This window comes from Primulina tabacum, chromosome 8 (genome assembly GCF_025594145.1).
Source record: "Primulina tabacum isolate GXHZ01 chromosome 8, ASM2559414v2, whole genome shotgun sequence".
NCBI classification, from domain to species: domain Eukaryota; kingdom Viridiplantae; phylum Streptophyta; class Magnoliopsida; order Lamiales; family Gesneriaceae; genus Primulina; species Primulina tabacum.
In genome coordinates this window covers 7234193-7258902 of record NC_134557.1, presented here as the reverse complement: position 1 = coordinate 7258902, position 24710 = coordinate 7234193, and the positions used below count along the sequence as shown (strand labels likewise).

General features: G+C 34.8%; 1 protein-coding gene across 2 annotated transcripts; it reads right to left on the bottom strand.

Annotated features, from left to right (window-relative positions):
• Positions 1 to 96: 96 nt before the first annotated feature.
• On the bottom strand, positions 97 to 16279 carry LOC142553486 (tRNA ligase 1-like). Of its 2 annotated transcripts, none has more exons than XM_075663769.1 (27): positions 15549 to 16279; positions 14236 to 14730; positions 13897 to 13947; positions 13648 to 13730; positions 12980 to 13079; positions 12404 to 12482; positions 11747 to 11870; positions 11023 to 11129; positions 9970 to 10098; positions 8748 to 8812; positions 8476 to 8640; positions 8026 to 8186; positions 7885 to 7916; positions 7218 to 7393; positions 6123 to 6202; positions 5391 to 5456; positions 5026 to 5315; positions 4636 to 4743; positions 3906 to 4003; positions 3423 to 3483; positions 3072 to 3148; positions 2911 to 2982; positions 2753 to 2829; positions 1988 to 2072; positions 1798 to 1893; positions 1347 to 1505; positions 97 to 758 (listed from the first exon to the last, which is right to left on the bottom strand). In XM_075663769.1, exons 1-27 carry the CDS (start codon positions 15711 to 15713, stop codon positions 363 to 365), a joined length of 3597 nt encoding a protein of 1198 aa, XP_075519884.1. In that variant the 5' UTR covers positions 15714 to 16279; the 3' UTR covers positions 97 to 362. The 2 variants fall into 2 exon arrangements, with proteins under 2 accessions (XP_075519884.1, XP_075519882.1); XM_075663767.1 differs by having other exon boundaries at positions 1798 to 1900; positions 1992 to 2072; positions 15549 to 16278.
• Positions 16280 to 24710: the final 8431 nt, after the last annotated feature.

The window sequence follows — 24710 nt, the reverse complement described above, 5'->3', positions numbered from 1 at the left end:
ACATCGATCAAAACTAGTTTTTAACCTGTAAAATCTATACTGAGCTTGTGATTTATAGCACAACAATGAAAGATAGAATAAAGCCGTGAGCGTGTATAAACTTGTTAATCTTGTATTATAATTTATTGACGCATACTACAATGTGCACAGTTTCTGAAAGACGGAATCAGAAAAGCTCTCGGAAGTGTTCAATCTAATCCTTGATCCTAAATTGTTTGACAGTTCAAACGAGCAAAAAGTTCAAAACTATACGACAGGGGGTAAAAGGCAGCACGTGCTTCATCAAAACTGTGGGAGGTGAGAGTTTGTTTATTTAAGAACCAAAACAGAAAAAAAGAGCTAAATTGAAAAACCACAAACAGTCAAAAGAATTCCAAAATTCCTGTTATTGTAACAGGTGGGTTGATTTCAATCCGAGTAGCCTCACCTTGTTTGAACAAATGAGGTAACATGTTTGCTTCTTTGGCTGCAACTCCTTCAGCAGTCCATATTGTAACATGTGGCCACTCGTTTTTCGAACTTATTTTCTCTCCATCGACAGTGCCAGGCTCTGCTTCTAGTGCTGCTGATCGATCCGAGAAAAACAGTGCAGTTATATTGACAGGGACATTTTGGTTGAGATAGGGACCATAACTGGCTACAGCAGTTACACCATGACTTCTCTTATGAGCTAGGGTGACATGGGCCTTTGTTAAGTTGCTCTTCAAATTCATGGTGTTGAGGATTTCTTCAATTTTCGGGTCCTTCCCACTTAACAGCTTCAGATATACAGTGCAGAAAAGAATTGTGAATATTCATAGCCTATGCATACGGGACGCAGGCACTCGAAACAAAACAACAAAAGCACACACAACATACGCATATTATGCAACCATCGATTGATAACACGGGAAAGTAGCATATGAAAAACTAGACATGAAAAGAAAAACCTATGCCACTCTCCTGTTGCATCTATTTCTTAAACAGATACAAATTACGAATCATTAATCAGCAACACAAATTCAGTCACAAGCTGTAGGAAAAACTAACTGTTACCAATTACTAGTATAATTCATTTTAAAAATATATAAAAATATCATTTGTTTGATCAGGGATTAAGCATGAGTGGACGACACATAATCCACGTCCCCCTCAATCCAAAAAAAATAAAATCACACATGTTCTCCAAACTCGAATTCAATGCTCATATCAAGAAATTAGTCATTATTTTTTAAGTTCTTTAACAAAAGATTTCTCCACAATCAAAAAACAATTCAGGTGATGGCAAAAGGAACTTATGCTTACCCAATTTATTAGTTTATCAATAATTCTAAGTAGCCTTGTCAATGCATTAATCAATAACTCACATTCTCAAGGAGATCTATTATTTCCGACACAGGCAGGCTGACAGCGGAAAAGACGATGGTCCCAAACCTCCGCTTTTCAGTGCTTGGAGCAGCATACTCTCCCTTAACAATTGCTTTTAACTGTTCAAGAACCTTTTCAACGGCAAATTCAAATGGGACCTGGAAACACAGAGTACATTACTAGAACATAATCTTTCCCTACATGGGACCAAAGGCAGAGACCGGAAAGGACATCGATTTAGAATAAAGGGGAAAGATAAATTCTCTCAGCGACCAAAGCCGAAGGTTGGTACCGAACGTAGGTATGCTGCATGATAAATGACGACCATATGTTTTGTAAAGCGGCAACTTGAGCTAATTAAGATTGACGGAGGCTTCAGATTTAAATCAACAAAAAGCTAACCTATGGAATGAGAATTAAATCCACGTGTTTGAATAATCATAAACTAACCTGAATAGAATTGAGATATACAGCATTCCCGAGTAATGTCTCACGCAATTGCTTCTCCCATTTAACCCATTCATTGGCATATGTTCCTTTGGTGGACTCCAGTCTACCATAAGAAATAATAAAGGAGATATTATCAAACTAAATCCTTCAATCCATCTAGAGCTCCAAAATTAATACACATGCATGACACTGACCTTCCATGCCTGTTAGTGTGAAGCTTGTATAGATTAATCCCCTCCTTCAAAATAGATCTCACAGATTCGGGTAGAGAAGATCTTCATATGCAGATAGAAACATAAAAAACTGTAAGTCTGCAACAAGATAGGACAATAGAAAGTATGCATACGCCTTCAGGAATATGCTAAAAAGAAAATGGAAAAAGGGAAAAAGTAGCATTTGAATTTCCTGGAAACCAATCACATGAATGAAGTTACAGCAGATATTATGTACTAATTAATAGCCTAAAGGAAAGTAATAGCAAGAAAAGCTAGGAGTATAGTCGCAGGACATGCAATGCCTTATTTGTTTTCATTGCACTCCATCATGCCTCACTGAGTATCATGCCGAACATTATTCAAATGCCAACACCTAACGTTAATAGACTGCCAGTGATTTCAAACACTGTCATGAACATACTGTGTGCATAATTATGTACTGCACTGCACTTAGTGTGCATAATGAGTTATTGATGTGCCCTACTACATGCTTCCTGCTAACTGTCGTCATAAAATTGCAACAAGTCTTTATTCACGGTAGACATTTCAAAAGAACAAAGAATTCTGGAACTTGTTCTTCAAAGAACAAAATTGAAGTGCATTTATCCCATAGAATAACCCGAGTAGACAAAGAGCAGAAAAGAATCACAACCCACCACTTTTGCTTAAAAATCAACTAAGGCTGACACGCGAAGAATGAACTTATTCCAAATCAGGGAGATACTATGAAAATCACAAACCTGTCAGGTTCTAACAAAGGCATCTTCACAAGCGAACCAAAACGTTCTATTAGCTCACTCTCAAATTCCTGGCGACTCTGCAAATGTAGGACAATGGCATTGTGAAGTATCTAGTAGAAATGAGACATGAATATCAGAACTACCCAAAACAGCAGTACCTTGCCATCGTATAGGTGGTAGAACATTAGCAATACATAACCAGCATTTGGCGATGACTTGTCAAGATTTCCCTTAAAGATGCAAACCAAATTGATTTAGAAAGTCTTAATTATGCTGAGAGTGGAGGAGGTGGCAATAGAATAGCAAGATTGATTATTACAGGATGGTTGACACGGTTAAGCACCCGTAACATGAAAACAGCGAGAGCATCAAGAGAGAATGGATTTGACTCGGTTCCTGAAGATGTAAGAGGAGAAAGCAGATCCATAAACCAACTAGGAAATGCATTAGAACAAAGGCACATACAATCAACAACGGAAAAAGTGGACTATTGAAATCTATGTGACATTCATCAATGATGTAGATCCATTTTGTATGCACATCGGAACAGAGACTAGACAGAAGTATCAAAGAATAAGGTCATCATATAGCATGCATATATCTAACTGATGACAAATGTAAAGAATTCTTAAGTGACGATAAATAAAAGACTAAAGCAATAACAGCTAACCTTCCGAATCAGGAATTACTGGAACAGCAGATGCTTTTGTGCTGCGGCACATGTCCTCAATCTACAGGGATAGGTATAGTGAGTTGATTAAACCAAAGTCCGGGATCACCAAAATCACCTACTATTCACTTCTTTTATAGAATAGCCCTAAGGAAAATCTAAAGACAAGGAGAGAAGACTCAGGGAATGTGGAATGAAGAACAGATGAAAATGGAGAAAAATGAACAAAATAGTCAGTATCCGATGTCCCATCTATATCTTCCAATGCCAAAAAGAATCTTGGTCGCAACAAGGAACACTGAGAAAGCAGCATTGAGATATCGAACATTAATATTTTTAACATAATATGCAGAACACAAACCACCATTCTGTAGTAGACAAGAAACTACCAACTCTCATGGAAGGCGAATGTCGTGCAGAAGTAGTCACACACTTCACCATTCTGCAGGGGAGGACTAAAAATGAAATATCTAAAAGTATCACCTGTCTCCAAACTTCTTCATTTGGCGCATTTTTGTCTGCAAGCAGAATAGAATATGGTTTCTTACGGCGCTCTTCAGAAACTTTCACCCAATATCTACCTGTCACATTACATGATGCAAATTAAACTCAAGAAAGATATATGAGAAGTAAGAGGTTTAGGTGTCACGAAAACAATTTGGCAAAGAAATTAATCTTTTCTTCAGGACAAATAGCTGCACAGAAATCTTTCAGCTCTGTTTACAATAAAAACAGTAATCCAGAGGTCCTTCGAGAATATAAAGAGGATTTGAAGACCTAATAAATAAATAAATACACACACTCAGACATCTGGTGTAATAATTTAAAACAGAGATTGTACAGCAAAATGCATCTTTTCCAATAAATCTCGGCATGCTCTTAGTTTTGTTCATATGTTTCCAAAAAATCCCTTCAGTTGCATCTTGCATAGACGGATGCCTAAATGTTGGATCATAACAGCAAAATGAACTGAATATAAAACTAGAAACATGATTGAGAGTTTCTGTCATCCCACCACAACAAAATATCAAAAATCAGATCATATGCATATAAACACGAAAAACTTCATGTCATCTCTTTCTTAGAACAGAATTTTTGTGGTTGGTTTCTTATTGTTGAATGGTGGCTATTGAATTGTTAGTAACAAGAAAATTTCTTTATAAATACAACGATTAGATATCAAAAAAATATAAATAAAATACTAACCAAATACCTTTAATAAGATCACCCATTAAACTACGAACAGGTCGATCATCACCAAGTCCTCCAGGGGCACCCAATATCTCATTACAAAGGGCAGACTTAGCACAACCAGGTATTCCTAAGATGCATCAATTAAAGGTGCAGGTATACAAGATTTCGATAAAGAAAATAGGACAAACTTGAGTCATGCAATGGCAGATATTTTATCAAATCCAACAATAAGAAAATCAAACGACATAAATCAATTAAAAAAAAAACTACTTTAAATGGATGGTGTCGATGTCAAGAACAAGCATGATAATAGAAATGTTCCTGAATTTTTTTAGTTATGTAGAGTGGGATAGAAAGGTTACTAATAATAGCCATAGATACATCAGGAGTGCAGGATATCAGCTTCTACCTGGGAAAAAAACGATGAGACCCTCATCCTTCCTAACAGCTTCCTTCACTGTGTATGTTGGACTTAAAGGAGTTATTTCTCTCTCTGGCTCCAGGTCACCCTCTTCATCTTTGCCTCCCTCCACAATAGCCAAGAAATCTTCAGTTCTCACCAAATTTCCAGCAGATCCTATCAAAGCCTGATTAAGTGGACTGCACTTTGCATACTGTTCAAGGAATGGCTCTGCTTCACTGAGATATGTGGATGAAGACAACTGTTTGTTTCCAAATTTTCTACAAATCGATACAGCCCTTGACAGAAGTTAAGACATCATTAAATACTGTAACGAAACTCCAGCTGGAAGGTTAAAGGAAATCCAGAAATACCATTCGTCCAGCATTTTGCTTAATTCTCTCTGCTTTGCAGCTGAAGTGTTCCATATCTTCATCTGTCTAGAATGACCACATAATAGTATAGAGATGTAATAAACTATATAAGTACTTAAAAAAAATCAAATAGACACGGTGAGACAATATTCACATTTTCAAGAACATTGCTATCCTTGGCCCTGAATGCGTTCAACATTTTTACTTGTCAGAAATTCTGCTTTAATTCGAAAAAGAACAAATCATAACAAGCAGCAAATGCAACACACAACCTAATAAAATAAATATGTCCAAAATTTTGTTTCAAAATGAGGGTTCCAATAGACACAGAATGGTACTTTTTCCACCGCTATGTTGATATGGAGATTATTTTCAAATTAGTATATTGATATGGAGATTATTTTCAAATTAGTATATTATGTATAATTCTTCCAGAAAAAAATAGCCTAAAGCAAATAATCACTTACAATTGGTAATAAAAAGGAAGTCTCTACAAAAAGGTAGTATATGATTTTTAAGACGAGACACAAGAAGCTAAGCAACTGATGACACACAATCATTCATATCACTGTCTCAAATAAAATAAAATAAATCATTCAGATAATTCATCTTGAGCATATGCCAGATATTTGACAATTGCCCTCATACGCTTTCATGATACAAGTAAAGATCAATCACATAAATTTTGTAGTATAAATGCAACTGAAAAGTGAGGTCCCTAGTGAAACCAACCTCAGGTAATAGGCTTTGTAAGCAGCTGGACCTTCTTTAAAAAGAATTGACAAGCCATTTCGTATCAAAAAGGTCCTTATCTGTAAATTCAAACTATCAAGAAGAATTAAAACTTGATATCCAACTGACCCAGATGTACTAATTTTTTTGTGGGGAATACCACAGAATCAACTAAAACAGCCCATTAGAAGTAGATAGAATGGGGCAACAACAAATCTTGTTTATGATTAGGCAGCTAGCTTTCAGTTCCCTTATGATTAACAACCTAGCAACATACCAACACACACAAATCAGATCATCAGATGCACCACAACTAAGTCTTGCACCATATACTTATTTGGTGTTGGTTAGACAATAACCATTTTCTTTATCTCTGCTAAATACCATGAGATCTCACCATTAAAAGGAAAAATCCATTTCACTTTTGAAGATTTTAATCAAACATACAATTGTTTAAGAAGATTTACCGCGACTTCAAGTCATCGTGTTGTTTATCAAATACAACATCCTTAACCAGAAGCTAATTATTGAAACCAGAAACTGCATATCCTTTTCAACTCTACAATCACCTACTTTTTTCATCAATTCATCGTTCAAAATAAACTGAAAATTGATCGTGAAAATTGGTGACAGTTGACATTGAGATATTGGTTCATGTTAATCATACTTCCACCTAACTGATTAGAGAGTTAGATAGCTACACTGGAATGGAAGAACCACAGCACAAATAAAATTCAATTACTCTTTTCAAGATATTTGGTCCTCTGAAGAAGATAATTGGACTTTTGCACCTAATTTACATGGAAACTGGTGTCCTATGTTGTGCGTGTGAGAATAAATTCATATAATCAAGTCATGCATTTCTTTTATAGTCTTCAGATAACGTATTCACGGGATAACGAAAAAACTTTAACCTCTCCTCAAGGTGAAATGTTTAATGACACACTGACACATAACAGTTTAGCATCATTCTTTAAGCCAAATATTCTATAATTCAAATGATAATCTGCCAACAATGTTACAAATAAAAAAGACGAAAATTGGAATTAATCAGCCACTGAATAATGGAATCCAAATCATCTCATAATCTCAGACCTTATATGTAAGAAACTTCAACTTGATCATTAGGTTTGCATCTTCGTCAGCCAAACCATATTTGGCAGATGCACCATTGGTGTCACCATCAATTTCTACCACGGCATTGTTTTCTGTTGAGAACTCTGTGAGCCTCTCCTTGTTAACTTTGAACAAATTTAGGTCCACAAAAAAACCTGCGCGAGTTTTTTTTTTTTTTTTTTGTGGGGGTGGGGGGGTTAATTTCAAAAAGATTAGAACTTAGTGACCTAAAACTGTTGTCATTTCAAGTATTAGGGAAAAAATGAAAGAACCGAGATAATTAAGCAAAAGAAACCTATAAAAAACAAGAGGAAAAAAAGGATGGTGAAACTAATGATGTGCGGGGGGCGCGGAGAGATTGGGAAAGTGGTGGGTGTGGCATGGTATGCTTCAAATCAATAAAACATCGTACAATCATAAACATTGTTATTAAATAAAAACTGACAGAACCTTTTCATGTATAAAATAAAGAAACTCAAGCTTGACTCAAGATATAATGCTCTTAAGCACACGCTAATTCAAGCACACTCGCAAGGCTTACTGGCCGGCTCGTCTTACATACTTAACATGGTCTCCACAGCTGCACTTTCAAGAACAACAAATACATCATAGAGAATGCATTCTTTGAGAAAACAAGGATGTATACCTCGATAAAGTGGCCACAATCCTGGTTTGCACCTGCACGCAACATCTTGATCGATAAAGAATGCAAAGGCTAGGTAGTTGAGCACGTAGTTCTTTTACTTAAATGGAAGAAAGTGAAAAGTACACACAGGTAAAAGCACACCTCATCTCTTTCTGGTAGCGTCTAAAGGCTGAGTCACTGTATACATGGATTACCATCTTGAAATGAAGATTCTCGCTTGCCACAGAGTTGATCTTATGAAAGTTATGATAGCACTTAAAGGCAGCAGGGAATCGCTTTTCCCTCATTAAACGGACCATTTCCTGATGAATGAGTTTAGTAAAGTTTATATATTGTTGAATTAGAAAACAACAGTGCATAAGGTCGAAGAAACTTAGTTATCACTGACATATAGTCAATTTTACTAGCCAGGAAAGAATCAGAATACACACATATCCCAGAGAATCATGAATCCAATGCAAAACAACTGTATGAAACGTGTAAAACATCAACGAATAAATGCTTAACATAAGTATACACCCCCAAAATGATGATTCACAAACTCCCTCAAGATCCCAGATCATCAAGTTGATTAATAAGAGAATAAACTACCTGAAGTTTTGCAGTGGAAAAATCAGCAGGACGAGATTGCAGAAATTTGGACAAAACTGATTGATCTACATTTCTTGAATGAGATTGAGAGACCTCATGACCAAACCAATCCAAATGATTTGGGCATAAAGAAGGACCAACACCATTAAGAAGTGCCTTTATTTGCTATAATGTTATAATCAAACATCAAACAAAATACAAATGTGTAATGTTCCAAGTACAATATCAAAGACTGAAAACTGAAATTTCCCAGAAAAGATAATCTTAATTACCTGCTTCTCATCATTTCTATTAGCGGCAAAAATTTCCCGTAGGCTAGAACCCAAATGATGATCAGCTGATACAAAATGTGAAACAATAAACATCAATAGAGAAAAAACTATCAACGAGTAAGCGACCAATATAGAAATGCATCGAGGTAAAATCTCAGGTTGGAACATTTAGTTTAGAGAAGTGAAACATCATTAACACAATTTAACGATGAATTTGAAGCATCAACATGATGATACTCATATTTGGAATCCCAAAATATTAGAAGGGGAAAACAAGAGATTGATATACATTATAGACTGCTATAGTGTTCTTCATAAATAGATGAATCCTGAGCAAAGACATCTTGAAAAGGAAAAAATAATTGACTCATGTGCCCATGTATCACAGCAGTTGCATAGTTGATACGATCATAATGTTATATCAAACAACATGTAGATACTTGGAGATACTTCGTCAAACTTTCTTAATTATCAGCACTAAGAAAAATGACACATAATCGACTAAATATTTGAACTATTTCCTCGGTTAAATCTTTATACTTGCAGCCAAATAAACAACTGACTGGTTGAGGTTTCCAACAAGCCTTTTGAAATGATACACCTGATAAAAACTTTTATTAGTAAATAGGAAGAATTTTCCAGTCAAAAATCCTGCTCATATGAAGTCACGATTGAACTCTCCTGAATTAAAGTCATAAAACACCATTTTGTAAGCTCTTAACAGGGAACCTCAACCTGAAACAACCACTGCAAGTGAGGCGGGGAATTAACACTAAATTTGTGGTATATCATATATGTATCGTACTTTTCCAGATGTTTTTTTCAATTAGAAAAATCATAAAGCACACCTCATCAAAGAATGGTAAATAGGGGAGAGGCGAAGTGGGGGCAGAAATGACCACACTTCTCCAAAGAGAACAGGCAAAGGGAACAACCTAGAGGTCAACGTGAATGACCGTGTGTATTCTCAAATGAAGATATATTTACCTTGAAACAGAATCATTTTTCCAACTAATTTAGTCACGGACAATAAGAATGATACCCCACAAAAAGATAATTACACAAGGGGCGTGTTTTTTTTCTTCAAGCTAAATGTTTGATGTACTCCAAAAAAATATTATAAACTAAATATCTTTTAATAGAATATAATCAGCTCACCTTGAAGGAAAACAGTCTATTTCATGTACAAAAGAAACATGTCCATAGAATATAATCAGCTCACCTCCATTTGATGGAGGTGGAGGATAATCTCTCAAAACCTGTTCCATATGTTTTGAGCTCTCGTGGCTAACTATTCGAGCCACTAGACCTTCCAAGATTTCTCCCTGCACCTCTACATGGTCTTTTGATCCTGCAGATGATGAAAAGCAAAAGTTAAACTTCGCATTCAACCCAATTGACAAACTATCCTTTCCAGTAATAAATCGATCCATGTTGTTATCGAATTTGAACGTTAAATACGACAGAGAGCACCAGGCAAAGCAACAGCAGATATAAAAAGTACATGATAAGTATCAAAACTGTCTGCCAATGACACAAGTGTTTTCAGACTCCAGCTTACAATTTCGCACGGAGAATATATTAGACAAGTCACACAGAGCCTGATAGGGAATTTTTAACAAAATGCAGCAAAGAAAGTCATGGATGTGGCCGATTCCATTAAGTGCCTCACAATAACACGGCTACAAAAAAGAACAGAGGACGATGTTAACAGAGATGATGACAGTAAGGTTTAGTCATGTATTAGTGACAGCCGTTCGCAATTGTACTCGTGAGACCATATAAAAATATACAAGGAAAAAATGTGATATAAGGACTCGAGTGAAAATGTTTGCTATAACTAAGAAATCTCTCCCTTGCATTTCTATAATATTTTTATCACCACTGTTGTATTTAATAACTGATTTAAGTATCAGAGAATTCTGTTGGGCAGCCCCAACATAATTAAAACAAGAATTTCAGGATATTATCAAAAAGTATCTTTGATTGTTACATGTGGGAATATGATATGGACACCAAATGTCACAATGTATAAAATCAAAAGCATCGGAAGATAAACTACTATGAGAAATAAAAGGTAAATTTCGAAGAGTAGGCAGCCTAGGATGACTGGTCAATAAGGTTAAACTTGGTCACGGTTTCAAAGTAACATCAAAAGGCATGAACACAACAATCAGAGTATAAATCAACAGCTAAAAGTAGAAAATAATTATTGCAACATAAATGTAAATGGCTACATAAAAAGTTCCAGTTTCACTCGAAGCATACACCTTACCAAGTACAGATATATCTGCAATGTCATCAAGTGCCTTGCATACAGGTGTAGCTGTTCCCTCCTCACAGAGGGCATCATAAGCAGCAAAAAATGACATCACTGACTTCCTAAAGTGAAATAACATAAAATGAGCAGTGTAAATAAGTTTTGAGTTACTATTGCTAATGGCTAAATGTACATATTTCAAAATATTGTCATGGATCTTCTAGAGTCATTATAAATAATCAGCCAGTTTGCAAATTATTTTTGCCTAAGTTTTCATCAGAAATTTGAAAATGTAAAAAATTCCCATTCAACTCCACGAGCACATTTATCATTGCAACAACTTAGTTCATTGTCGATGCAAACACATGTATCCACCCAAGGTTTTTGGCGAGTTTTGAATAAATGGAATGATTTGGGTAATGTAGAAATTAGTAGAAATATAGTTTGCCAACAAAAGATTGAACATGAGGTGATAACGTTTGGTTACTTTTTGACAACTGAGAAATGAGTTTGGGGAAAGAATTGTAATGATGTTGTAGAGTTTGGGTTAAGTTACTCCTATTGTAACGTTGCTGCGGATTACTTATCCGTGCAAATGATGTAACATTAAATTAATATAATATATCTAGTTTTCTATCAAAAAAAAAAGTTTGGGGAAAGAAAACCAAATTGCAAAGATCTTCATTTCCATTTATGATCCTATGTTTAAGAAAGATAGCGGAAGGAAAAAAATCAATACCTTGTAGAGAATAACCAAATATGATTTGTTGGCAGCCGCCATTTCCGACAAAAAGCGATAATGTCTGGAGTTGGATAGAATTTTGGTTTTCCAGAACCTAACTCAGTGACTGCAGTAACAACCACTGCCCCAACAAGGAGAAAAATATCAAGAGTAAGGAAGCACACAGACCTAAAAATACCAAAAAAGATGAAAAACCTTTCTCAAACAATTCCACAAGAATTTCGAAATGAAAAGCGCAAGCAAAGTGGTAATGATAGTTAAGTGATCATGAATCACATGATAACAAGTGAAAATAATTTGCAGAGTATAAAACCCTAACACTAATACACACATGACAATTTATGATTTAGATCCACCACTATAGTTACATTCCTACCACCTATTTTTGTTTCCTAACCAGAAACGAGAACACATAATGCCATCATCACAAAATCCACCAGTATCCAAAAAATTTGTAAACTGATTACGAAAGTCTCATAGGACATATCCGCTCAAATGAGATATAATGATGCCCGGTCTAAAACTGAATCCAAGGAGATTTTCTAAGTGTTGACAAAACCATAAAATAGCTGCTGAAAAACCCATAGCAACTATAAATATTGGGTTTCTGTGCAATTGAAGTTCAAAAAAAAAGGACAAGGCTGATCAACTCACCATAATCTTCACGAGGACGTTGGCCATGGTCACCTAATACAGCAGTAACCAGCTCCATTGATATGCACATGTGGTTACGCTGAATTAAACAAACAGTAAACATCAGTTTGAGAATTACAGGAAAAAAACTATAAAAGAATTAACTCAACGCATACAGATATAAGCAGAAATATTTGCACATGGAAACATAAAATGAACTGAAGCTAGAAAGCATGTGATTCATATTGCGATGCATGTGTCAAAGCAATATCGAACTTATAACGGGTGAGCACTGGCTTTTAGATGAAAAACAGACAAGAGCTATGTAGCTTTAACTTTATTCATGCATAAGAAATCTTTATTTCGTTCAATTAATTTCACAAACTTCAACCAAATCAAGGTTTTAAACTTTTCACATTACCACACACCAACCTGTAGACCAAACTAAAGGCTAATGGTACAAACCAAACCCGACCACAAAAATGGTTTGCAGTACTGCATCAACTGAACTTAAAGCTCAACAGCGTTTATTCCACAGCAAAGCTTCATAAAAGTTTTAGCGATTTCCATTAATGATCGAGCACAATCAGGATTTACCTCCAGAAAATCATTGAACTCGGCTTGCTTCATGTTGGCTTGTGAACCCCATGCCTCACGAAACATGCGTCCAAGAACGAAGACACCAACAGCAGTGTAACTTTGGTATATGCATAGCATTCAACAATCATTAGTAAAACATAAAATAAAGACAAAGTGTACAACTAAGAGATCTCCAAAACTCCATGGGAACCAAATTACCAACTAGGCAACTATTCATACTTATCTCCAGTTGCATTATGCCTATGTGACAACATGAAGCAAGCCGAGTTCAATGGAAAGAAATTAGGTATGGGAAAAGCCTAGACAGCAGCTTTAGTTTTGGTAATTTACTTAGGTGTAACAGATGACAGGGGCCTAGTTTAGCTCCATCAAAAAAGAAATAGTTAGGACAATGGTGAACTTCTGCAACAGTGATATAACGGTAGTACTGTCCCAAGACAGCAACGGTTTAGACAAATTGGTGCATTAAAAAATTTAACCACTTAAAGATTTAGCAGAATTCTCACACTTTTATATGAGACAGTGAAACATTACAAGCATTTTTATAACAAGTATCTAGAAATCCACCAAGTCAATTGATACAAACAAAATTTACATTTACACATTGAAGAGATATAGCACGAAGACAGAACATCACAAGGGAAAAAAATCCAATATGGGCTTACATATTTCCATAGCTATTTTTTGCATATGCTCCTCCCTCGTGTCCAGCATACATGAAAAGTGATCCCGAGTGCTTGAGTGAAACCTGTCAAATTTTACAAGAATAAAGCGACAGGGAGTGAAAGTGAGTGACTTTTGAGGGTTTGAGAAGTTGGAGCGGATGAGAAAAATGATGGGAACTAAAAAAGTTAACCAAAGATGGCATGCAAAACGGGTAAAAAAAGTTTAAAAAGAAGGGCGATTAACCATACCTCCACGGTAGCTAAACCCGTAGAAACCATTTCGATCATCCTTGTCCTAATCTGTATAAATGACATAAAAACTTGTAAATACAAAGAAATGAATTTTTCGCCTCAAATGCAAACTCGAGATCTCCTCAATCAATACCTGGAAAATCATGTCCACGTATAAAAATCCCTGAGTTCCACTCGAAATAATAATATGTATTTGTTTAAATGAGTGAAAGAGACGCTTTGGTAAAAAGTTCAAAACTCACATAGCTAACAACCAAGGGTATTCGAATATTGTTTTCGGAATTAAAATTTTTAAAAATGGAAGGACAATAAGAAAGGATACATGAGATATATTACCTCTTGATCGGACTTCTCATTTTCGAATTTTGGATAAAATGTAGCTCTAATTTGTGCAATGGAGTACGTTGAGTTGTCCACTGTAAAGTTCTCCAATAAAATACCACTAAACAACTTACTCAAACCAGCATCAGGTTTCTCAGTGGATGCTGTTCGAGTTTTGTTGGCCAAGACTGCCATGCTATCAGTTGGAGCATTGTTGACTTCTGCTGCTGTGGTTCCAATCACTGTTCCATATGCCTTGGACTTGGGCTTCCATATAGATTTTTTTCCATGAATAGGTGCATGACTTGTCAGCCCGATGTTCCCAAACTGTATTGATGGTTCTGATGCATCAGACTGCTCATTTTTTTCTGCAACACCCAATGAATTGAGCCTGTTTGTGATGATTTCAGTGGTTGCACTAGGAATACTATCCGATACCGAATATGAGGTGGATTGTCTATTTGGATTTGACTTTTCTACCCACCTATGCCCTTTGGAACCTCCACCACACTACATTTTATGATAAGTTCAGTTACCACCAATCTCAATTTATGGTCGACAGAAAAAGCAAGGTATGTTTTTTGAAAAAAAGGATTAAAAATAACAAGAATCAGCCGTAGTCTACATGAGAAATACAAGAGAACATTCATAACACAATATAGAACCCTATATCAACATTGAAAACAACACACGGACATAATTTGGAAGATGAAAACAATTTCACCACAGTTTACAATGACTGATGGCAGCAAATAAGTTAAAAACAATGAATAGACGTGCATGTAGAATACAAAATTGAGGCGCAATGTGCACAAAGTCGCATTGGTGTCACAGGATATTCGCTCAAAACAAAAACACGGGCCTTATCAAAGTGAGGTGCGCTAGCAAGTAATAACCGGTCAATCTTAAAATCTGTATATTTGATGAAACTTTTGTCATTTATCATACAATATGAAAGATAAAAACTGTCAAATGCTGATAGAGCAAGTATTTATTGTACGTAAAAATGGATCAGCCCCATATTTAACGCTAACTTAAAGAGTGTTTTGAGCATTTAAGAGGTGATAAAACTCATGCAGCAACACCGAGACACATACTTTATGGAAGTATTTGCCCTGCTAGCATCTAGGAGAAGCATTGAGCCTCGCGGCCCCTGGAGAAATGCGCATGTCTCGAGGACACTTCTAATAACTATGTATTACATACAGCGCACATAATAATCCAGCACCACCCATTCTGTGATAGATATTTTCAAAGAATGTATGCGACAAAAATAGATGAACAGGAATGAATACGGATGCATAAGCACATAGAGAAAAGTGAGGTACCTGATGACGCGGCATGGTCAATGGGAAAAGCGGCGAGGAATAACCGACATGGTTAAAAAAGATGTGAAGAAGTTGGAAACTTCCACACCGAACGAAAGACAATGATTGAGAACGAGAATACAATGTGGGCGAGAAACCACAGACAATTCTATGCGACACGGACATCCACCGAGATCGCGATGAAGTATATAAACAGCAAAAAACTGAAACTTCGTAAGATTTTTAAATCGGAAAAAAACAAGAGAATATAAGCGTCAATTTGCAGAGACCACCGCCTTTATTCGGAGTGATCTTTCTCAAGTTTCCACTGCTCCAGCCTCCAGTCAATCCCAACAGACTCAGAACAACAAGAAATCTACACAACCTTCATCCCTTCAATAATACAAAACATATTTCTTCCAAAACGTGGCACGATTCCTCCTCGCTGCGGCCTTCGCTGTTGGGCTGAATTCATACAGGTTCTTTGGGCTGGTTTGGTGGGCTTGAACTTCTTGAAATAATGTTTTGTCTCACCGTTGGGCTTCCAGTTAAAATAAACGGGCGTGAACGGGACGAATCACTTTTCAAAATCAAACCACAAATTTCAAGAATTTTAACTCAAAACCAGAAACACAACAATAATAATTCTAAAGCGGAAACCAAGAGAATGTGGGATGTTGGAAAAGGCTTGCCTCATGGGGCGTAAATTCTTGACAGAGATGATTGAGAGAGAGAGACGGCACTCCGAAACCCAGGAGAGATGAAGATTTGCGGATAAATTGGTTTGGCGAAAATTTAAATTATGCCAGAAAATAAGCAAAAATTATAAATTAAAAAAATATTTAAATTATTTATTAAAATATAAATATATATATATGTATGTATATATGATTAAAATTGACAATTTGTAGATATAACTTTGTTGTCAAAAATTTGTGTGAGACGGTATTACAGATCGTATTTTGTGAGACGGATCTCTTATTTGGGTCATCCATGAAAAAATGTTACTTTTTTATGCTAAAAGTGATACTTTTTATTGTGAATATCAGTAAGATTGACCCGTCTCACATATAAAGATTCGTAAAATCGTCTCACAAGAGACTTACTCAACTTTGTTTTCCCTCATTCAAATTATTTTACTTTTCAAAAATTCGTGAGATCGTCTCACAAGAGACCTACTCAACTTTGTATTCCCTCATTCAAATTATTTTACTTTTCAAATATATATATATATATATAGTCTCACATATAAAAATTTGTAAGATCGTCTCACAAGAGACCTACTCAACTTTATTTTCCCTCATTCAAATTATTTTACTTTTCAAATATATATATATGATTAAAATTGACATTTTGTAGATTATAACTTTGTTTTCCCTAATTCAAATTATTTTACTTCTCAAATAATAATATCACATACACATTAGAATGTGCTTTCTCAGTTTATTTGGTACTAATATTATAGACAACAGAATACGAATAATAAAACAAAAGCTAAAAACATAAATTTAATAACACGTGCCGTTGATCAGCCCAAAACAAATAACAAATCAAGTGACACAACACTCTTGTTGCTCTAATTTCTAAGCTATTCTCAATCTTCGAATCACATATCTTTCAGGAAAAAGGAATTCATTTTTTTCTCTAATTTTTTTAGAGTACATCTATGATATTGTTTCAAATTACAAATATATAATGTAATTTATCTTGTTATCAACGGTACTTGAGAGTACATATATGATATTGTTTCAAATTACAAATATATAATGTAATTTATCATGCTACCGACAATACTTGAGCGTGAACTCAAGACTTGCTTGTCTCAAACAAAGAAATTACAAAGAAACAATTAAATCTACCTGTGACTCGAATTAGAGACCAACGAATTTAGGAACTTAACTTTAACTATTGGACCAAGACCTCATCTACTAAAAAAAATATTAATCTCACTTTCTGTTTTCACGTACAAGTATAGACAATCCACTAAATTGTCATAGTTTTGACATAACATTTAAAATAAAAGAATTTCTTGTTAATATTAACTAGGGGTGAGCATCGGTCGGTTTGGTCTAGTTTTTTTCTATAACGGTTAGATTTTCGGTGCTATCTTTTGAATATATATGGTCCAAAACCAAAACATTTTATTACAGTTCGGTCTGATTTTTTTGTAATACGATTCGATTTATATGGTCGATTATATACGATTTTATAACATTTTGTTAAGAAATAAAATTATACATCGCTTGATACTTGATAGATGCAACACATATTAAAGAAACAATGAGAATAGATTAGTAGAACATATATGATTACAATACACCTATGACTTAACAATCTAAGAAACAGAACCGAGAGCTTGAAAGATAACAACCCAGTAAATAAAATAATGATTAATGAATCATTCAAAAGAAAAACAAAGCGATAAGTTATTGAAGTATCATGGGCTATGAAGATTGAAATTTGAAGCAGAGAATGGAGTTGCGCAAATTTAGATGTAGAAGGAAAGAAAACAGCTGATAGATGTATAGACGTATAATGATTAGTGATGACTAAGTTCAATCCTAACTCTCAAACGAGAGAATTAGTCGGTAGTCAATATTGGACTTGTCACATGACTAATGCTTATTATACAAAAATCCAAATAGTTAAATATAATATGGTCGGTTCGGTTATTTCGATTTTCGGATGATCAAAATCGTAAACCGAACCGAAAAATAGAATTTCTTTAATTTTGAAACCGTAACCGACCTAAAAACCGATAAAATCGAACCATTTAAACCGAATTTTTTTGGTCAGGTCGGTTATTTCGGTTTTAACCAAATTATGTCCACCCCTAATATTAACATACAACTCCTTCTCATCTTACTCCAACTTCTATATCAAAATATACTAGAGTTTGGTTCAACGATAAGAGGTTGATTAATAAATAATCATTCACGATTTTTAGGTTTTTTTATTATCTCCAAGGCTTGCATGTGGCCTGTGGGAACCCGGACGCTAATTTAATCCTTAATCATCTTTAGGAATAATTCAAACAATTATAATAAACAGGGTCTAATTTTTTTTTTTTTTAAAAAAAATACAAAGCGGAAACATAATGTAATTCAATTCAGATTACATATTAAACATAAACATATAAATCTTGTATTATCTACACGAATTCAACTAGGTTCAACTATATATCAGTGCTGAATCCTAAGTTGCTTCGAAGCCCGGATCTCCACGCTATCTAGTCCAGCCTCGTTCTCTTCTTGACCCTGATCCTATCCCACCTGTTGCCATGCACACATACAAACAAGACAACAGCCGGATAACTCCGGTGAGAATTACATTCTCAATATAAATCATGTATACATGCAATTGGTGCGCTGTCGTTGTGCCACCAAACTTAAATTCCTACTCTTTAAATAAAACTAGTGTAATGGTGAGCAGGGTCGAATCCACAGGGAACGGGGGATAATTCCTTTCGAGTAAAATGCAAATAAATGGGGGATTTTGGATATGAATTAAATAAAATACTAGAAATAATTTAACATGCAAGAAGAAATAACAAATCAAGATGAAAAACTAATTAAATGGAAATTAATATTATCAAGCTCGATTCAATGGATTTCTACTATTCAATTGTATCACTGTTCATCGTCTAACATATATTTATTCATGCAATTACAAGCAATTAACTTTAGAATTATAGGGATAGCCGCTAAAATTCTTGTGTTTTCCTAAAATAATTGACCGAACCCAGCATCCAGTCAAAACTTATTAATAATTAACTGGGCACGATAGCGTTCCATATTAATTAAAAATAGCATTTTCGTTTTGTGAAAACAGTTAATCCTAAATCTAACAACCGAGATAGCTGCAATTGATAGATCGAGTTTCGTTGATTTATTTAGATTAAATATGCTATGATAGCACAACACACTTAATCTATTGCTACTCATGTACCAATCGTTCATGACAATTACGGATCACTGAATTCATGGATAGCAGTAGAAAATTATATATCGAATTAAATTTTCAGATTAATCAACATACAACTTTCATATAAATAAATCATAAATCAACAAATACTTGAACAAACACAAATATTAAATTGAAGCACAAAAAGCCTCACAGTGATAAATCGAAATAGTAAAAATATCCCTTGAATCAAAAATAAAACTTAGCCTAAAAGTGTGGAAAGGAGGTAAGAAATTCTTGAGCCTTTTTCTTCTTCTCTCTTCGTGAGTTGTGGTGATTGGATTGGAGAATTCTTTTTTCTTGTGTCAAAAATCAGCCGCCTCTTTTTTCTTTACGTGAAGTGGAGCTTGGTTTTTGGGTCTAAAAAATTAAGCTAAAAGCCCACTAACTCTGAATTAACCCTAATTAATTCCTAAAATATAAAATAATAGATAATGTTTTATCTATATTTTCCTCCTTGCAATTTTTTTTTTTTTTGGCAGCTGAAACATCATCATAAGGCGTGGCCACGCCTTGTTCCAAGACCCCTTCTGGTTTGGTCATTCACTTTCAAACTCTATCTTGGAAACTTCAAATGTGATAAACATCACCTTTTTAACTCATATTTGCTCCAAGACCGTGAAAGTTCCTCCTAAAATAAAATTACACAAAAATGTATCAATTAAACATATCGGAGGTTGAAATAACGGGAAATATGGAAATAAAAATATCAACTATTACGAGCCTATCAAAATCTCCCACACCTAAACGATGTTTGTCCTCAAGCATAAAATAGATCAACTCATTATCTCAATTTTTCGTCCTCCTTCCACTTCCTCTACTTATCCAAAACATTTTTCATGCAAGAAGACATTTTAATTTCAGAACACCTCACAAAATAACATCATGAACAATCACTGCAATCAGAATGTGTAGAAATTAAAATGCATGGGATTTAACAACTCCTCACAAGATTCACTCATTCCGCTCATTGGTGTCTATGATATATACCAACAAACTCTCATGTCAAATGTACTGAAATTTTTTACCATAGGCTTGCAAATATATCACATCCTTCCACTAAATGAATAAATTAAAATACACAAACAAAAAGAGCTATAAATGGGTTGTAACGTGGCTAGGAGGTAAGGTAGGATAAAAGGAAACAATGAGCTATGGAATTGGAGAAATCATATGCACTTTTCACAAAAACAATTGCATCCAAATAATAACATCTTCAACCTCATTATAACATCAAGAGCCCTCGTTTTTTTTTTCGTTTTTTTTATTTGTTTGCTCTTCTTTTCTTTTTCACTTCGTCTACTTCTCTTCTTTCTCTCTCTTTTTTTTTGTTTTTGTTTTTGTTTTTGTTTTTTTTTTTTGTTTTTTTTTCGTAGACGGTTACTATAAGGATTCGAGATTGACTTTTTCCGGCAATTCACACTATTTTGGATTGAGTGATGCTATGTGTGAAAAGTTTACATGATTTTCCAATTCAAGGTTCAAAAAGGGGGATAACCAACAAAAAGGATTTATCACAGCTTGTAGTGTGGTTATTTTTTATTCAAAGAAAAAGGCTGAGGCTCAAACTTGGTTCACTAGTGGTCTATGAGTCAGGGTAGGCTCAAAGAACGGCTTAGATGATGCGAAAGAAAATGGTTTAAACCTAATGCCCTTATCATTTTGTCTATGCACCTAATCCACCATAAAGTGTTGACAAAGACATGTATAACAATGCAAGTTCTAGAAAAATTAACAATGCAATGACAACACACAATCAAAGAAAATGGAGCATGATATCATGATTGCTCATAGGCTCAAAGCTCACCAAAGAAAAAATATAGCAATTGTGTTAAATCCCACACACTTGTCCTCTCTAACTATCATCAAGAGCAACTTATTCATAATGTAAAAAGTGAGCATGCAAAAACATTTGCACGCAAAGAAAACATCATTTTTTTCGCATAGGAGGCAATCATGATTCAGAAGAAAGAGATAACAAATGAACTACGTGCTTAGAACTAACAACGTTAATATCTTTCCTCTTTTTTTTTTTCAATTTTTTTTTCCATATCCTAAAAAATTAAATCGACAGACTAAAAATCAAATAAGAAAAAAAATAAAAAATCCCACAGTAAAGTCAAATTGCTCGCACAAACTCCTACACCTAAACTTGGCATTGTCCTCAATGACAAAAAAAAGATGCTCAACTAAAACGATAAAATAGTAGGAAAAGTTAGAGAACTCCCCTGAAAAATTATGAGCATCGTAAAGAAACATCATCTACTGCTGTGGTGGGGACGTGAGAGTGTGGCTCGGTTATGGAAGTTAGAGCAGACGAGCGGCGACGGCTGGTGGGTCGCGATGACGCTGGAGAAGGTGGCGCGAGATGGGAGAGGGGATTTGGAGAGATGCGATGGAGGCTGCTGTGAGAGAGAGGGAAAAAAAAAAGTAGGTTAAGAATTTTTATTTTTTTTTTGGTTTAAAAATTCAGTAGATGTGTCTCAACAAGGCGTGGCCACGCCTTAAGCGAAGACCTCTGCTGTAAATTTTTTTTTTTCAATTTTTTTTTTGTTTAACAGTAGAGGTGTTTCAACAAGGCGTGGCCACGCCTTGTGCGAAAACCTCTACTGGATTTTTTTTTTTTCCCGCAGAAGTGGTATTCTTATAAGGCGTGGTCACGCCTTGTTAGAAGACATCTTCTGCAGAAATGTAACAAAAATTGTACTATTTTTAAAAAAAAAGAAAAGGAAAAAAATCAAAATAATAAAAACGAAAAATAAAAATAAAAATTGGGTTGCCTCCCAATCAGCGCAATTTTTTTAATGTCGTTATGCTCGACCCTCAAAAGCACTCATTCAAAGAGCGGCTGATGCCCAAAGTACGTGTCATATGACACCATATATGGGTCTTGGTTCTATGTGCCCTCAAGTTTTGCTTGATGTATGCAATGTAAGCTCGTCTTCTCAACAAAACGTGACTTTAAATAATAGGCATGAGATGAGAGTATCATCGTTGGCTCTTGAAGAACAAAATCTGTTGAAATCGGCAATGGAGAAAGACAAGGATCTCCTAGATTTATGCATGATAATATTATCGACGAGCTCAAATCGATAGTCTCAGGAGCTTGTCATCTCTCAACTTCATTGGTGCCTCATCTTCGTTTGATATTTCTTCCAAAACTTCTTCTGACTGAGGTTCAACAGTTTCCTCATTCAATGCCACGCGCTTGTTTACCATATCATTCAATCGGCTTATGATTAATTCCAGACTATATCCCTCATCTTTTTGATGCTCGAAAGGTTGATCTGTAAAATCAGATTGGCTAATTTCAGGAGTGTATTGGTGGCTCCAACTCTGCAGCGAAGGATCCCAATACTGATGGTAGTCAAAGTCGGCCATATCATTTAACAAATATATCACACTGTCTTCACGTCGACTAAGTAGTGGACTACCAGTTGTTAGTGCTCTATTAAATACCCATCTTCGTGTAACTGTATCCAACCCTTTAAGAAAAATTCGAATAAGAACATAGTTAGAAAAATCATGATTCCTGTATGTTGTTATTAAATTATTGAATCTCTCCCATGCTGCGTAGAATGACTCTCCGTTTTGTTGAGCAAAAGTTGTGAATACTTGTCGATGAAACATCTCGAAGTATTTCACAACAAAAAAATTCTAAAATTCTTCTTCTCTTGATGAATCACCTGTAAGAGAAGAACAAAGCATAAAACAAAAAAAAAACTCGAAAAAAACTAACCTTGCACCGTTTCCCGGCAACGGCGCCAAAATTTGGTGCGCTGTCGTTGTGCCACCAAACTTAAATTCCTACTCTTTAAATAAAACTAGTGTAATGGTGAGCAGGGTCGAATCCACAGGGAACGGGGGATAATTCCTTTCGAGTAAAATGCAAATAAATGGGGGATTTTGGATATGAATTAAATAAAATACTAGAAATAATTTAACATGCAAGAAGAAATAACAAATCAAGATGAAAAACTAATTAAATGGAAATTAATATTATCAAGCTCGATTCAAGGGATTTCTACTATTCAATTGTATCACTGTTCATCGTCTAACATATATTTATTCATGCAATTACAAGCAATTAACTTTAGAATTATAGGGATAGCCGCTAAAATTCTTGTGTTTTCCTAAAATAATTGACCGAACCCAGCATCCAGTCAAAACTTATTAATAATTAACTGGGCACGATAGCGTTCCATATTAATTAAAAATAGCATTTTCGTTTTGTGAAAACAGTTAATCCTAAATCTAACAACCGAGATAGCTGCAATTGATAGATCGAGTTTCGTTGATTTATTTAGATTAAATATGCTATGATAGCACAACACACTTAATCTATTGCTACTCATGTACCAATCGTTCATGACAATTACGGATCACTGAATTCATGGATAGCAGTAGAAAATTATATATCGAATTAAATTTTCAGATTAATCAACATACAACTTTCATATAAATAAATCATAAATCAACAAATACTTGAACAAACACAAATATTAAATTGAAGCACAAAAAGCCTCACAGTGATAAATCGAAATAGTAAAAATATCCCTTGAATCAAAAATAAAACTTAGCCTAAAAGTGTGGAAAGGAGGTAAGAAATTCTTGAGCCTTTTTCTTCTTCTCTCTTCGTGAGTTGTGGTGATTGGATTGGAGAATTCTTTTTTCTTGTGTCAAAAATCAGCCGCCTCTTTTTTCTTTACGTGAAGTGGAGCTTGGTTTTTGGGTCTAAAAAATTAAGCTAAAAGCCCACTAACTCTGAATTAACCCTAATTAATTCCTAAAATATAAAATAATAGATAATGTTTTATCTATATTTTCCTCCTTGCAATTTTTTTTTTTTTTGGCAGCTGAAACATCATCATAAGGCGTGGCCACGCCTTGTTCCAAGACTCCTTCTGGTTTGGTCATTCATTTTCAAACTCTATCTTGGAAACTTCAAATGTGATAAACATCACCTTTTTAACTCATATTTGCTCCAAGACCGCGAAAGTTCCTCCTAAAATAAAATTACACAAAAATGTATCAATTAAACATATCGGAGGTTGAAATAACGGGAAATATGGAAATAAAAATATCAACTATTACGAGCCTATCAGCAATCATAAAAACAATGTAACAGCATATAACAGATATGTCTAACATGTATTCAAATCAGAATATAAATCCATATCAAGAATAAATCCTATTCTAAACATGTACCATCATCAGGAA

Coding starts and splice junctions, on each gene's coding strand:
- LOC142553486 (XM_075663767.1), bottom strand. CDS start 15,713: ATGTCCGTGTCGCATAGAATTGTCTGTGGTTTCTCGCCCACATTGTAT. Junction 12,483..12,979: donor AGTTCAATGATTTTCTGGAG/GTAAATCCTGAT, acceptor TGTTTAATTCAG/CGTAACCACATGTGCATATC. Junction 1,901..1,991: donor CACACTAACAGGCATGGAAG/GTCAGTGTCATG, acceptor TTCTTATGGTAG/ACTGGAGTCCACCAAAGGAA.